The sequence below is a fragment of the Parasteatoda tepidariorum genome, chromosome 10 (genome assembly GCF_982258835.1).
Source record: "Parasteatoda tepidariorum strain Cologne lab strain chromosome 10, Ptep-v5.0, whole genome shotgun sequence".
Lineage (NCBI taxonomy): Eukaryota > Metazoa > Arthropoda > Arachnida > Araneae > Theridiidae > Parasteatoda > Parasteatoda tepidariorum.
Window position 1 is genome coordinate 103,805,566 of NC_141764.1, and position 16,153 is coordinate 103,821,718.

The 16,153-nt window shown below is 29.9% G+C and overlaps 1 protein-coding gene across 2 annotated transcripts in view; it reads left to right on the forward strand.

Annotated features, from left to right (window-relative positions):
• Positions 1-6,348: 6,348 nt before the first annotated feature.
• Positions 6,349-16,153, forward strand: part of LOC107441394 (solute carrier organic anion transporter family member 74D) — a 43,421-nt gene continuing 33,616 nt past the window's right edge. Inside the window, exon 1 of one of the 2 annotated variants that reach the window (XM_071184365.2) lies at positions 6,349-7,610. In XM_071184365.2, the coding sequence (XP_071040466.2) occupies positions 6,962-7,610 (649 nt within the window). In that variant the 5' untranslated portion in view covers positions 6,349-6,961. Of the gene's footprint in view, positions 7,611-10,289; positions 11,588-16,153 lie in introns of those variants that run through there. The other variant, XM_087153557.1, reaches the window with a different exon arrangement.

The following is a 16,153-nucleotide window of genomic DNA, read 5'->3' on the forward strand; positions in this document are numbered from 1 at the left end:
TTTTATACTGCACATGTGCAGAAAAAATTGGAAACAATTTCGCTCATAATTTTGTAGAAAATCGTATTTCGCAACTAATAAAGGAATTGAATATCTTAAAAATTTAAGAAGTTTTAAGCCATTGTAGTTTCGTACTTTTTATAAGAAAAATGATCAAGGGTTTTCCACAAATATAAATTCGTATTATTAAACAAGAGTTTTTAAAAATGACACCGGCAATCATCCTCCATAAAAGCATCTTTTCTTTCGATTGTTTTATACAACCATATTTCGGCGTATAAAGGTTTATTGTAACGAATTATCTTTTGTTATTTAATTTTGCCTCTTGATATAAAAAATAATAATTGTAGAAAGCCTATTATCATTTTGAGCTTTGTTTTAAAAGGTGAGAAAGCTAAAGAAATTGCTTGAAACTTTTTATATTCTTAAGTTATTCAAATTAATTAATTTCATTATTAGCTAAATACGATTCACTACAAAATTATGAAGGAAAAAAAATGTCAGGTTTTTTTTTCCGCGTATGCGCGTTATAAAAGAACTACTTTAATGTTTTGAGCAGTTTTAAACAAGTTTTTCTAAAATTTTTAAGCAATATTTTTGTAATTAATTTTAAATTGCTGCAAGAATGTAATTCGATTTTATTGAATGTTTTTGAAGCTATAGCAAAATAGCGTTAGACAGAAATTAGTTTTTATAAAAATGTCCAAATTTTCATGAATATCTAAGCTGAGTTTAAGAAATTTTATGCAACTATTGCATGTAATAACTGAAGCAACGGTTAAAAGTAGCAAATTTAATTCTACATTTTTTTGGCATGGGGTGTTTAAAAACACTATTTTCCGTTTGTAATTTAATGTTGGCCCTCAAATCTCTAAAAGCTTTGCATTTCATTGAGAAGTATAAGAAATCGCATGATCTGAACACTTCTGAAGTTATAAAATGATTTTTTAATTATTTCTTGAGAAATATGAAAAAAAAAATGTATTGGTGTAGAAGTGTTTCCATTATTTTGTTCCTCCCTTGTGCTAATTTAACTCTATAAAAGTTAATAGGTTAGATTCTGAATTAATTATGTTCATTGTAAAATGTTTCGGAAAGTGGTAGGATAATAAGTTAACTTTATAACAAAAAAAAAGACCACTTTAGTATTTAAACTTTAATTCCGAATGAAAATCAAAAGGAATAACAATGGGGCAGAAAATACAAAAAAAGGAAGAATGATAGAATTAGGAATATTTTGCAGGTGCATAATAATCTCTTCTCAAAATCTTATGAGACTCCAAAAGAAATCTGTATCTTCATGTGAATTCACTAAAACACAGTGAATTCTCTGCCTTTCTCATAAAAATAAATAATAAAAATAAAAAAGCGCCAACCACAATGCGAAAGCAGTTTATATCATTATGTTTTTATTTATTTATTATTTTTTTCAGTTCGACTTATCCGCCCTATCATTTCCTTATCCGTATATCATTTCCTTTCCATTACTCTATGGACATTAATATTTTTAGTAATGCTTTTAAAACTTAGCTTTAGTTATCGCGAAATCTGTAAGATAGTTTCTATTTTAATCTTATTAGACTGTTGAACATTAATTTATTTTGTATATGTATGTATCAGTTGATATAGGTAATAATAGGCAGTCTTTGAGTGGTTTTCGAGTGAAAGAAGGATACAAGCGCATCTAGCTAATAACAGCTGATGAAAAATTTGAAACACCTGCCATTCGATAGCAAATTTAATCGCCAACTAGAAGAAGATTAATGAAAAAACAGTTTAAATCAGGGATTAATAGATTTTGTCAAACTATATCGTTTGGATAGAAATTATGCCAATGCCTAGTCTTTATTTCAACATAAACTTCAAAGCAAATTAAATCAAAATGTCAGTTTCAAATTCTATCCACGGAAATCTACCTATACCAAAGAATTTCCAGTAAAACTCACGAAGTCTTTATGTCTTATAAAAATACAGATACACTGCAATTTTTTTTTTTTTTTTTTTTTCTAAAAGTATTTATGAAAAGTTTTTTTTTCTGAAATAAATCATCCTTTTCACATTTAAACTTTTTGAAACATTCAACCTTTTCAAACAAACTTGTAAGTTTCGGGCAGTTTAAATCTAATTATTCAAAATGCAGCTTACAAACGTGGAATTATTGAAGTATTAACGTCATAAACATTACAGCTCTTTAGTCCAATAAAATTTTAAACTACAAGTTAGGCCAACTGTTACTCTATCTGTTATTTTTCATTCGTGCTTAATTTGTACCAATTAAATATTAATGATAAAGGCAAGTATACTGAGTGCAAGAAACTGGATAACATTTGATCTCATGATTTAATTTCAACGTACTCAATCTTAATGGTTCGAGGACCTGACTAATTTGATTATGACTAACTAATTGACACAAGAATGTAATTTTTCTGAAAAATAGTGTTCCAATATTTTAGTCAGGAGAGTGATCACAATTTGGGGTCACTTAATATTAATTTCACTCCTTGCGTATTTCGCTATATCAAAGGAATCATAAAATTCCCACAATTATAAAATTCGTTTTTCGAAAGATGTACGAAATAATTTTGAATAAGTATTATATATAACAACTGTGGAAAATTTTTGAATTGAGTAAAAAAGTTTTACAAGGTGCATTTTTAACAAGGTAATTTTGAATGACTAAATTCGAATTTTTAACCAAAAAATTCTACAGAAAGGAAATTTTAAAAACACTGCTCTTTTGTATTTCATCAAAAATCCAATTCCGCACAAAAAAATGTGTTTATTCTGCGAAAGTACGTTTTTCGTTTGATTCTGTAGCTTAAAATGTCATCTGCACTATTGAATTGGTCTTTTTTGAACCCTTAATAAAGTAGTTTATGCAAATGCGGTTATTGGAACAAAAATTATTTTGCTGTTTTTTTTCTTTCTTAGCACTATACTTTATCTCAAGAAGATATTTCAACATGTAACAATACTTCGAATTCAATTTGTGGAGCTTATTAGAAATTTTAGATAAACTGATTTAGATACAAAGCTCTTTATATTATTAAGAGAAGCTGCATATCATTATAATAGTTGTATGTCATTAAGTAATTGTCATAATATTTCTTGAATATACAGGGTGTTTATAAATTCCCGGACCCATTTTGATGTTTAATAACTCATAAAATAATGAAGATATAAGCAAACTTATGGCATTTATTGATGGAATAACTCATATATTTTCCTTTTCAGATTTGAATATCTTTACTTTTGTAAATATTGTCTGCGCGTGTGGTTAATTTCAGATAATTTCATTTTCCTGTCTAAATATCTGTGCTTTTCTAAATATCGTCTGCTTATTAATTGCATTTTTCTCTCTTTTGTTTTTGGCAACTATTGCAATGATATGTTTACTTTTGATGTGTTTGTTCTATGTAGAACTTTTCTATGTGATGTTTTATTCGAGCGGATATTAAGGAGAATGCATACACCACAAGAGAAAGCACAGATTTTATGGTGGTTCATAGAAACAAAATCGATAGTGCAAGCACAGAGAAATTGCAGAAGAATTTACCAAAAAGAACCTCCATCCAAAAGCAGCATCTTGCGGTGGAAAAAGAATTTTCTAGAAACAGGAAGTATTGCAGATAAGAAGCGTTCCGGTCGTCCCTGCACAAGTGATTTTGACGTTGAGCGTGTCAGACAAACATTTTTAGACAATCCTAGAAGATCTGTGAGATCAGCGGCAAGAGAATTGGATGTGCCAATTTCGACGGTGTACAAGGTTATTGAGAAGCAATTAAGACTGCATGCATACAAAGTTCAAATTGTTCAAGGTTTGGAACCGGACGATAGGCCTAGGAGGATGGCGTTTGCAACAGATATGGCAGGAAGGATAGAAGATGCTGCTGATTTTCTGAAGCGCATAATGTTCTCCGACGAAGCATCCTTTCATGTTTCTAGCATTGTTAATCACCATAATGTGCGCATATGGGGATCTGAAAACCCCCATGAATACCGTGAGATACAAAGGGATTCCCCAAAGGTTAATGTGTGGTGTGGACTAATGCACGATCGAGTCATAGGGCCTTTCTTTTTTGCAGAAAAGACGGTCTCATCAGTCGTATACTTAGACATATTGGAAAACTTCGCATTTCACAACTAGAAGAGCTTCGGCCGCATGTCTTTTTGCAACAAGATGGTGCACCACCTCATTGGGGTATCATCGTTCGTAGTTCTTTGAATGACCATTTTCCCGGATTGGGCGAGAAGGTCCAATTCCTTTGCCACCCAGATCACCTGATATAACGCCGCTGGACTTTTTTCTTTGGGGATTTATAAAGGACAATGTTTACAGGAGGATCGTGTCAAACATTGATGACCTGAAAGCCAGAATTACAACCGCAATAGCCTCTGTGGATGCCGACATGCTTGCCGCTACCTGGCGTGAAATTGACTATCGACTTGTTATTCTCCGTGCGACGAAGGGGGCACACGTGGAAGTTCATTGACAAGGGTCATGGAACTTTTTGAGTCTATCTAACCATTTATGTTATTAATATTAATCTATCTTTATTATTTTATGAGTTATTAAACATCAAAATGGGTCCGGGACTTTATAAACACCCTGTACATTTTCTTAGTATGATAAGTACATATTCTTGTTTTTTACAGTCTTGCTTGTTATACAAACTTCAAATATGTTATGTGTTTAAACAGGAATGGCATTTATTTTTTTAATTATAAGAGTATGCTTAATAATTATTGTAGTTAATCACTCAATCGCGATCACTTTTATGTTAGCGATTGCGCAGTTGGGCACCGGCTGACATAAGGGGAATTGAATGTTTCGATTTGTGATTAATTGGTTATAAAAATCAAAAAAATTTAAATTAATATCAAAAGTAAGAATGAGATTTTTTTATTGAAAAATCAAATCGAAAGTAAATCAATCATACAATCGAAAGCCCATATGAAGCGTGAACAAATTAAAACATCGCTAACCAGCGTTTAAATTAGAATAAATTTTGTCTTAATTCTATATACTTCGTAGTCCCCTTTTTATCAAACATTAATATGCGTACATGATGAAATTAACAAAGGAAAAATCAGCGCATCGTAGTTTAATTGATTAGAAGCGCTAAAAGACTAAAAAGAAATAATTTAATTTAAAAAGGGTTTAACTAATACTTTTTATATAAGGATAAGTTTGAATGAAAAAAAAATAATTTCATAAAGATTAATAATAAAAAATTTTATTCTAACAAAATATCTAGATGCCCAAAAATTTACAACTCATTCTTAGCTAAGCAAATTTGGCCAAGTAAATTCAAAACTTCTCTGAAATTTCAATTGGGTTTCATTTTAGGGTTGGAAAACATCCAGACAAAACTATTTTTTCAGTCAGTTATTGTTTTTTTCTAAATAATTTTTTTCTAAAAATAATGGGGATTTTATTTTATTAAGGAAACCTTGTTACATCTATTTCTCAGTGAAATTTGGGTTTTCTCAGAGAAAACTCCCCGATAACTGTTTTTTTTTAAAATATGCCTGATAACCAAATTACTACTTATAATATTACATTTGTTATAGTTTCATATCTATATCATAAATTTCATGCATATAGCAGAATTAGATGTATTTTTGTATAAAATTGCTATTTTTCCCACTTTTAACTCTAAATTTAATTCTTCAAAAATAAAAATTATAGTAGGAATTTTACTATTTATATTGTATCGAATAAGAGTATTTTACTCTATCGTTATATCGTATATTTTAAGAGAGTGTTTTACTATGTCGTATATTCTCAGAGGCATGAAATTGAGCATTTAAAAATTGATGAAGTATTACGTTTGAAGCATTGACTAGAAACAACTTTTCGTGAAGAAAAGCATTGATTCACACTGAGCAGTCGAGAATGATGAGGTCTCATTTAGTTTGAAAGGAAATAAAGTTTTAATATTTTAATTGGGTGTCCAAGAATATAAAGAGAACCCTGATCGAATCTTTTTTTTTTTCAATTGACTGGTTTAAAAACGAAATTTCTGGAAGAACACAGTTCCTGTTTTAAGAATAAATTATTTCACGTTATACTGTAAAATTATCAATGGTACTAAAAAATTTGATTTTCTTTTAAAAAGTATTAGAGCTGATAATCAGAACATACGAATGAATTTTGCATTTCTCTCGACATGAAGTGTAAGATAAATAATATTTTCTTATAAAACTGGCTTTTTGAGTGCTAAGAAAGTTTCTGTCAGCATGGAAGGTCAAGCATATGAATAAGAAAACTCATCGGTTTGCTTTATCACATCGAAACAAAGTTATCATAGCTATGCGACGAAATATGAAAAGAAACAAATTTAAAAAAGAAGAAGAAGAAAATGGCGCAAATATCAGTGTTTGTTCCTGAAAGCGATGATGGTTTAAACATGGGACATTGAACAAAAACGGAAACAACGCTCAGTTGGATTCATTGATATTTTTTCTCGTTATTCTTGCCTTAACGAGAAAAAGAAATTATTTTTGTATTACGCCACAAAATGATAAGGTAATCGTCAAAAATATTTTTAGAACGCAAACTGTGCGTATGAATTATATTTTTCAATTACGTTTTCTCTGAATGATATTATTTAGGAAGGACTTCTTTAAATAATGGTATTTTGAGATAGTGTTTGAGATTTTGAGATAGATTTAATTATTTGTGTTTGTGAACTTTTTTTGGATAAGATATGAAATGGTGTAAATGGAAATTGGGCAGCATCTATCTTTTCGCTGTTTCATATTAGCAATCTAACAAATCGTGAAATAGCTGCATTTGTAGACCAGAAGATGAGGAAATGTTTCAAAGCTTTTGCTAATCAGAAAATAGAAATACTAGTGCAGTTACAGACCGGACGTATTTGTGATATTCAATGCCATAAAATTGCGGCATTTGTGAATTTACAGATTATGAAATAACCGAATTAGTGTACTTAAAATGTCTGTAAACGAAGATCGGAGAGGATCATTAGAACTCAGTTTAAAAAAGGTCGAAGCAGAGGAAGAACAGAATGAAAATGAGGACACCACTTGTGGAATCGGGAACTTTCATCCATCGTGGCTTCAAAAATTCAACACACCCAAAGCATTTCTGGTTAACAACGGATTTTTGGGACTTTTGAACGGTGCGACTTTTACGTATTTCATTGGCTGTATATCGACTTTGGAAAAAAGATATTCGTTTGAGAGCAAAGTGACGGGTATTATTATGATAGGTGAAGAAATAAGTCCTATATGCTTTGGATTTCTAATCGGTTACTTTGGCGGTAAGTCTCACAGGCCGAGGTTCATCGCCTTAGCGTTGATGATAGGTTTCCTCAGTACTTTGGTGATGGCTTCTCCGTATTTCTTGTACGGCGCCATACGGGAGGTGTCCAAGCTGGACCATTACAAAAATCGGACAGATTTCGAGCTGTGCGATTCGGCAGAGAAGGATTACTTTTGTGATAAGTTTCCAACGTTAACGGCTGTGACGATTTTCTTTATTGGAACTTTTATGAAAGGGTTTGCCGTCAACGCTTTCTACACAATTGGTACGCCGTATTTAGACGATAATGTTAAAAAGAAAAATACAGCTATGTATTTTGGTAAGTATTTATACTTTTTTAAGCATTAGTAAGGGTTTAAATTATCTCTGTTCAGAAAATAATTGAAGTGCTAAAAATCGGTTTATTTAGCACTTCAAATAGTTAATTTGCGAATTTTACAGGCAATTTACACATTACCTAGTCTACCTCTATGTTACCCATTTAATTTGTATGTTACCAAAAAAAAACACCTCTCCCATTATAGATATTTAGATTTTAAATCAAGCTACATGTGCCGAAAATATGTTTTATTTAAATTGATGTAAGTAATTCTGTCGCCCCCTTTAAAAACTATTGTGTGTTTTATAGGCTTATGGAATAACACATTGAGAATACTGATAACATGTTGAAGTCATAAGTTTTATGAAACAGGAGGAAATATAATAATTTTCATTTTAACTGCGCAATGGACGTGAATGTGGACGCACATGACACATGCGCAAAGCGTTTTGATCGTTTCGTGAACTAACTCTACGAAATTTCAGCTCAATTGTATAAAATTTGTCTTCCTTGCTGAGCAACCAAGAATTTCCAATTTATTACCAGATAAATGTTTTAAGTGAAATTATTTAAGTACTCATTGCTTAGCAGATGTTTCTAATATATTTTTTTATTTTGAAATAAACATGAATTTGAAACACGTTGATGTAAAAGTAAAATTATGGCAAAATACATTTGTGGTAGAACATTGAGATAGTTTGGTTTGAAAAACATTTTTTTAGAAGAAAATCAAAGTCACTTTTCCAAATGTTTCATCATTTTCAAGAACTTTTCTGGTGATTAAGTTTCGAAATAGCTGGAATACAGCTAAACATGTAACACCCCCTAAATGGAAACCACATGTCAGTTTTAAATCTATGACTTTAAAGATTCTAAATAGTTTGAAAAGAAATTTACCATCTATTTGTTAATTTTCAAAACTATCTCATTATACATATATTAAACCCTCTATTTATTTACTTACAAAACTATCTATTATACAAGTTAAACCCTCTATGGAACTGTAAGAAAGCAATAATTTGATTGATCTTTGATTATTTTTTTAAGAAGTGCCTTCGTATGATAATCCTGCTTCAAAATCGGTAAGATAAAAATCAAATTTATTTTTTTAAAATATGTTTTAAAACAAAATTTGCTCCTGGATCACTAGATCTTTACCTTTGATTGTTGCTTTTCCTCTTTTTCTAAATTTTCAACCAAAATAACAAAGTAAACATTTGGAGAGATACAGATACATTTCCGGTAAAGAGTTCTACGCAGATTTTATCCTGATATTCATCCCTAACTCCTAGATGTTTGTCGCAACATTTATGTCACTCCACCCCTGTTATGTACAGCATTTTTAAATTTGTATATGTCGACAATTAATAGACAAAAAAATTTTATTAAAAAAGTCTGTGGCCTTAGGAGCAAATCTAATTTAAAATCTCCACACTCGTATAGAGCAGGATCAAGCATTTATTGAAATGAAATAAAAAATTTGTTCCCCAGTGTTATCAATATTTTTTCATTAAATCGAAATTTTCTTAACCATATCTCATTAAAAAAATGTTACGACCTACTTCTCGTGTTTTAGATTTCGAGTTTTAAGAATTTCATTTTTTCAATTGATTCATTATTTAATGAATAAACAAAATTTTAGAAACGATTAGTTTTTATTTTTAAGAGAATATTAAATAAATTTTCTTATTGGTAAATGATTTTTACCTTCTTTCCCAGCTTTACAGCCCTTCGTGAGCTTTGGCTTTCTCTACGATGGAGTTTCACGTTCCTCCCTCCCCACATTTATTTTTCCAGTTTTTTTTCAAGTTTTCCTTAACTTGATTCAAGTATTGGTTTTTTTCTACTATTATATAACCTTCCTTTCATGATTTTCTTTGGCATTTCACTGTTTTCTTTTAATTTTGATTATTCTTATGGGTTTTTTTTCCTTTAATTTTTCTATTTCATGGTTGCATTTTTTTCCCATTATGCTATTTTCAGTAACGTTTCTATAGATTTTTCTAATTGTTCAAAATTCAAAATTTTTTAGTATATTTTCCATTTTGTGGGATAAAAGCCACGTTTCAGATACCTATTGGCCTCACTAGAGTTCAACATCTGCATTTTACATTTTCTTGAAATAAGTTTACTTTTCAGTAATCTATTATTTGAAACTACTGATTTATTTACAGTTCATATCTGTTTATTTATGCAGTCATGAATTCCTCATTAATTGCTCTTTTTTGTTACCGATATCAGTAGACGTAGTACCCTTAAAAATGTTATCATTAAATTTTAGATCTTTATTTTGTCTTCTCTCTTTCAATTTTGACTCAATCATGAATTTCATTTTGGTAATAAAACAGTTTAAAACACTTTTTTATTTCTAAACATGCAAAAAAGGTGTAAATATTGCTTAAATTTTATTGTTGCTCCTGCAATCTCGTGTAAAAAAGTTATTTTTTAGTGAAACAATAAAAACGGAAAAATAAAAATTGCTTACAGCCTAATTTTCTGCTGATGAATTTCGAGAACAGCTTCTAAGTTATCACGTAATAGAAGTCCACAGTCTTGACACAAGGTGTTATTAATCATTTTATAGAATTGGCCTTTCGAGTGCTTAAGAAAATTGCTGTTTAAATCCGCATAGAAGGTCATACTTTTGAATAGGAAAACTCATCTGCCTGTTTTGTCGCTCTAAAACAAAATTATCACGCGATGATGGAATATCAAAAGGAATAAAAGGACAATTACGCAAGCATCAGCGTTTGTTCCTGAAAGTTTAAACAAAAGCGAAAATAACGCTCAGTTGGAGGCATTGATATTTTACTCTCCATTCATGTCTTAACGAGGAAAACAAATACTGGTTTTTGTGTTATGTTAAAAAATCATTATTTATAAAGTAAATCTTTCTATAGACAGCTTGAAAAGAAAGAAAGTGTCTGTTCCATCTTCCTTCCAATAAAAAGCTTTTAGTTAGAGGGTTGTATGAGTTTAAATTAATAATGTTTTGTAATACATTTTCTCTGCTGTGGTAATGATCTTTGCGATTTGGAAAAAAACCGGAGTGCAGAGATAGTTGATAGAGATAGTTACATAAGGAGATAGTTTTTTATGTAATCGTGAAATAGCTGTTTTCGTACAATGGCAAGGATCATAAAATAGCTTTTTAATGCGACTGATGATCGATGATTGTGCTTCTGGACATCGTGCAATAGTTGTGTTTATGCATTTGGAGATTGAGAATTGGTGATTATTTTTCTGAATTTTCTATCGTTAAAAAAACCGTATTTGTGAATTGTAGAATCGTGATAGAGTTGTATTTGTACAATTGAAATTCAAAATGTCTATAAATATAGATCGACGAGGCTCCTTGGCTCTCAGTTTCAAATTAGAAAGAATCAAATCGGACGAACAGAATGAAAAAGAGGACACCACTTGTGGAATCGGGAACTTTCATCCATCGTGGCTTCAAAAATTCAACACACCCAAAGCATTTCTGGTTAACAACGGACTTTTAGGACTTTTGAACGGTGCGACTTTTACGTATTTCATTGGCTGTATATCGACTTTGGAAAAAAGATATTCGTTTGAGAGCAAAGTGACGGGTATTATTATGATAGGTGAAGAAATAAGTCCCATATGCTTTGGATTTCTAATCGGTTACTTTGGCGGTAAGTCTCACAGGCCGAGGTTCATCGCCTTAGCGTTGATGATAGGTTTCCTCAGTACTTTGGTGATGGCTTCTCCGTATTTCTTGTACGGCGCCATACGGGAGGTGTCCAAGTTGGACCATTACAAAAATAGGACAGATTTCGAGCTGTGTGATTCGGCAGAGAAGGATTACTTTTGTGATAAGTTTCCAACGTTAACGGCTGTGACGATTTTCTTTATTGGAACTTTTATGAAAGGGTTTGCCGTCAACGCTTTCTATACAATTGGTACACCGTATTTAGACGATAATATCAAGAAGAAAAATACAGCTATGTATTTCGGTAAGTATTGGTAATTTTAATTTCCTATACACATAATATTTGATTATTGTGCAGATGAATAGTGTCCGGATATTACTGTGTGGTAGCTTTGGATGGTTTTAAATTGGGTTAAAATCCACGTTAAAAGCATTTGTTGTGAAAACCCGCCTGTAAAAAATCAGTGTAGTAATTTTTGCAGTGCTATAAAACAATTGAAACTTACTTTGTTTGTAGGGATGTGTTGTGATTATAGTACCGACCATTATTTTAGGACACTTAACCCCCCTCTCTCTCTGTATATATATATATATATATATATATATATATATATATATATATATATATATATATATATATATATATATATATATATATATATATATATATATATATATATATATATATATATATATATATATATATATATATATATATATATATATATATATATGAAAGAAAAAGTATAGACACATGAAAAAAGGAGGAAATTTTAGTTAAAAAAACCGGAAAAAAAGATATAATCTTTTCATCCGCCCACACGATTATATCCGCAAAAAAGAGTGCTTTATGATATTGTATCAATATAGCCAAAGCAAAATATATTAATACAATACAATGAGGAGCACTCAAAAAATTTTTTTACAAAAATTACAACAAATAAAATAGAACACAATAAGTAAAAAATAACATGTAAAAACAGAAAATAAAATAAAAGAAAAAGAAAAAACAGTATAAGACATAGACTATAAAGCAAGTAGCGAAATCAGACGTACTTACATGGACGGGAAATTTTTTAAGAATGATTTAAAAATGTTTTCGAAACAAGATTGCCAGATTACAAAATATGAAAACAAAAGCGCAAATTGAGTGTAACTAGAGGGTTTTAAAGTGCCGTTCTTACTGCACTGCTGAAGTGATTTGTTATTCTGTGCATTGATTTGTTAGTTAACATGAAGGGGCCCGAAATGGTTGTGCGCAAGGTAATATTATACTGGATAATTTAAAAAAATTGACGATAAATAGTTTTAGAAAATAGATGTCTATTTAAGAAAAAATATAAAATAGAAAAGAGAAACATAAATTGCCTGTTTTGCAAATAATTTAGCCACGGATTGGCCCGAAATAGATTTGCACATTAAAAAATTATGTAAATTATCAAAGAAAAAAATTTTAATAGATAATTTTAGCACGGATTTGCACATAGAAAAATTGACAATGAAAAAATTTTAGTAGATAATTTTAGCCACGGATTTGCCCGAAATGAATTTGCACATGGAAAAATTGACAATGAAAACATTTTAGTAGATAATTTTAGCCACGGATTTGCCCGAAATGGATTTGCACTTGGAAAAATTATGTAGATTAACAAAGGAAATTATTTAGTAAAGGAATTTTTTAGTAAATAATTTTAACCACGGATTTTCCCGAAATGAATTTGCACATGGAAAAATTATACAAATTAACAAAGAATTTATTTAGTAAATAATTTTGGCAATGGATTTTCCAGATATGGATTTGCACATGGGAAAATTATATAAATTAACAAAGAAAATGTTTAGTAAATATATCCACAAAAATATACGATTAATTCAATGATTTTATATAAAATTTTATTACTTTAGTTGGGTATCCATTGTTTTTTTTTATCAAATTTTGAAATAGTTTATCGATTTGCTTTTTTGATAAATAAATATTAATACATATTCTTCTAATTCTGATCATTTCATTAAAAGTGGTATTTAAATAGATGCTCCTAGAAGCAATAGAATTCCAAGTAATTAGTTTATTAATATTAAGATTAAAATCATTTCTTTTATCGTATAAATTAACAAAGCAGATATTTTCCACTTTTATAATACCTAAATTCAAAAAATTGAAAATATATATATATATAATTATTTGAAGTTTCATGTTTATATCGTCATCATTGTAATGAATATTGTTTTCATTGGGTTGGTTTCCGTTGTAATCTCTTTTCAATCTGTTCTGGCTAATAAGACGGATATTTTAATTTTTTTTTGGCTATTTTCTTTTTGCTTTAAAATTATTAAAGACATTTTTAATGTATAATATCTTGATTTTTAAACTTTTAGAAGACAAATGAAAGTCTATTTTGTTGTATTGTGGGGCACAGCATTATCAAGGAAGTAATTAAATCAGATATTTCGTTAAAAAGAATATTAAAATAATCTGTTAACAAATAAAAAGGAGTTCTGGATTTGCTAATTTTTGATGATAATTTGCTTAATTTTGCTGACTTATTTTGCTTTGCAATTTTACTTAAGGGAGAAGAAGGATGAGCAATGCTAACGTAAAGCATTGAAATGTTCTTATTTTCAAAAGTTTCATATGAAGCAGGCTTAGAGATTTCATAAGTTTTACAAATAGATTTCAAATTTGGAATAAAAGTTTAATTTCAAGAAATATAATTTTTCCTCTTTCGAAAAGTTGCAAACTTCGAGAGTTTTAAAGTCCAAAGACTCTCATGGAATATTCTGCTCAAAATTTTATAAAATGGAAAGAAGCGTAAATTTTGTTTTTTGCAAAATTATGTCTTTATGAATTTAATCCTAAAGAAATTGACTACTACAGTAAAAGTTAAGGTAAAATTCACTCAACTTCCTTACGTAAGCATGGCTGGGATGCGCGATTAGCTCATTTTTGCTGACAAGGGGTTAAGATTTCAAAATTACCAAAAATATACTTATGTAATATTTAAACAATCCCCAAGGATTTTAAACATAAAGAGGATATAAAGCAGAAAACTCTATAGAATATAAATATTTCAAAAACATACGTGTCTTAGATAAAAAAGCTTTGTGAAGGTAAGTGACATTTTTTTAAAAAAAATTGAAGTTTCTCGGAATAAGCTCTTATTTTAGTCTTATTTAAATAAAAAACATTCACTGATATTGTTAAATCTATTAATTCCAAAGATACTCAGTGGAAGAACAAAGTTTGTGCCATCATTGCTATTTTAATATTCTTTGGGGGGAAGAACCATGTAAATGACTTTGCAACAAATAGTCAACAAACAACCCTAGAACATTACTTGCTTGGCACTGAATGGTAAAGCGCGTGGAGTTCGAGCTTTCTCTGTAGAAAATGGAAAACTTGAAAAGCAGCTTCCATACGTTAGGGAGTTCATACATTTTCATACATGATTGATAATGCGGATTTTTTTACGAATCAATAATTAGAAAATAGAAGGAAAAAATTGCTCTTAAAGGGCTTCATATAATTTTATTTTCTCCTCCTTCGTAATATTTTGTGTTTCAAACACATTGCCTGTAATTTTTTTTCTGATTAAAGTCGCGTTCAAATAACTATTATTTTGTGCTTATGAAACTTGTTCAGTATATTATTATTATAACTAGATGAATACTTGTTCTTCGTACGGGTCGGAAAAAAAAACTAAATATTAAATAAATCGGTCAATAAAGCGAAATCATACACAAAATTGAAAGAGATGCACTGATGGATACAATTAAGTTAAAATAATTCCAGTTTCTTCATTTATTATTACTTGCTGTTCTTCCTGATTGTTTTACGTTATTTGGTTAAGCAAAACATGTTTTTAGAAATGTATCGTATCAAAATAAAAATCAACTATAATCAGTGTCATTAGACATGATGTTATTGCTCGTGGCCAACTCTTGATTGTCAAAAATTTCCATAATTTAGCAGTTTTTCCCGGTACTTATTCTATTCGGTGGACAGTAATAAACCTATTTCCACAGTACCTATTTGTAGTAACTATACTAATATGAATTGTAAGTAACAAAACAGCACGAAATAACATAGAATCAGTATTATCAACAAAAAAAGTTTTTTTTTTTTTGGATTAGTATTTTTACATTAAAAATGCCAAGAAGCTGTTCAATAATTTCTAAAGTGTGGCACACTTAAAATATTAAGATTTAAATTCGAAATGTTAAGACTACATCTTTTAAATTTAACAAAACAAAAGGCAACTTTTTCATAAAAATCGATATGGTGCATCGTTTTAGTGAATATGAACGAATCACAGAGATTGATGATGACCGAAGAGATTCCATTGCTTATGTAGATTATACTTTGGTAAAGACAGATCGGCATCGGGCTAACCATGAGAGGTTTTCGTGGCTTTTACCTCCGGTTGGCGTAAATACTGATTTGTTACACTTAAGAAAAATTCTTTCAGAAAGGTGAATTTGATCTGCTTCTTTAAGCAAGGTGTTCTCTTTTATATTAGATTCATGTCTAAGAAGAATTGGCTGTTCAACGACGGAAATTTGTGAAATGATAGCCTAAATTAGAAAGAAAAATGAAAGTCTCAAAACTAATCGCGATCGAGATAGAAAAAATATTCAAAACGGTTTTATAAATACAGTCGAACCCCGCTATAGTGAACCATCCAGGGACTGAAATTTCGGTTCACTATTACCGGGTGTTCTTTATATCCGTTCCGCAGGCAATTTAACAAATTGTTCCCAAACTCCTCCCTTTTATTGCACATTATTTAAATAATTGACTGAAAAATATTATGTAGTAGCCAAAAATATGTTATTTTTCATTAGTTTTTGTCTAGCGTACAAAAAAAAATTT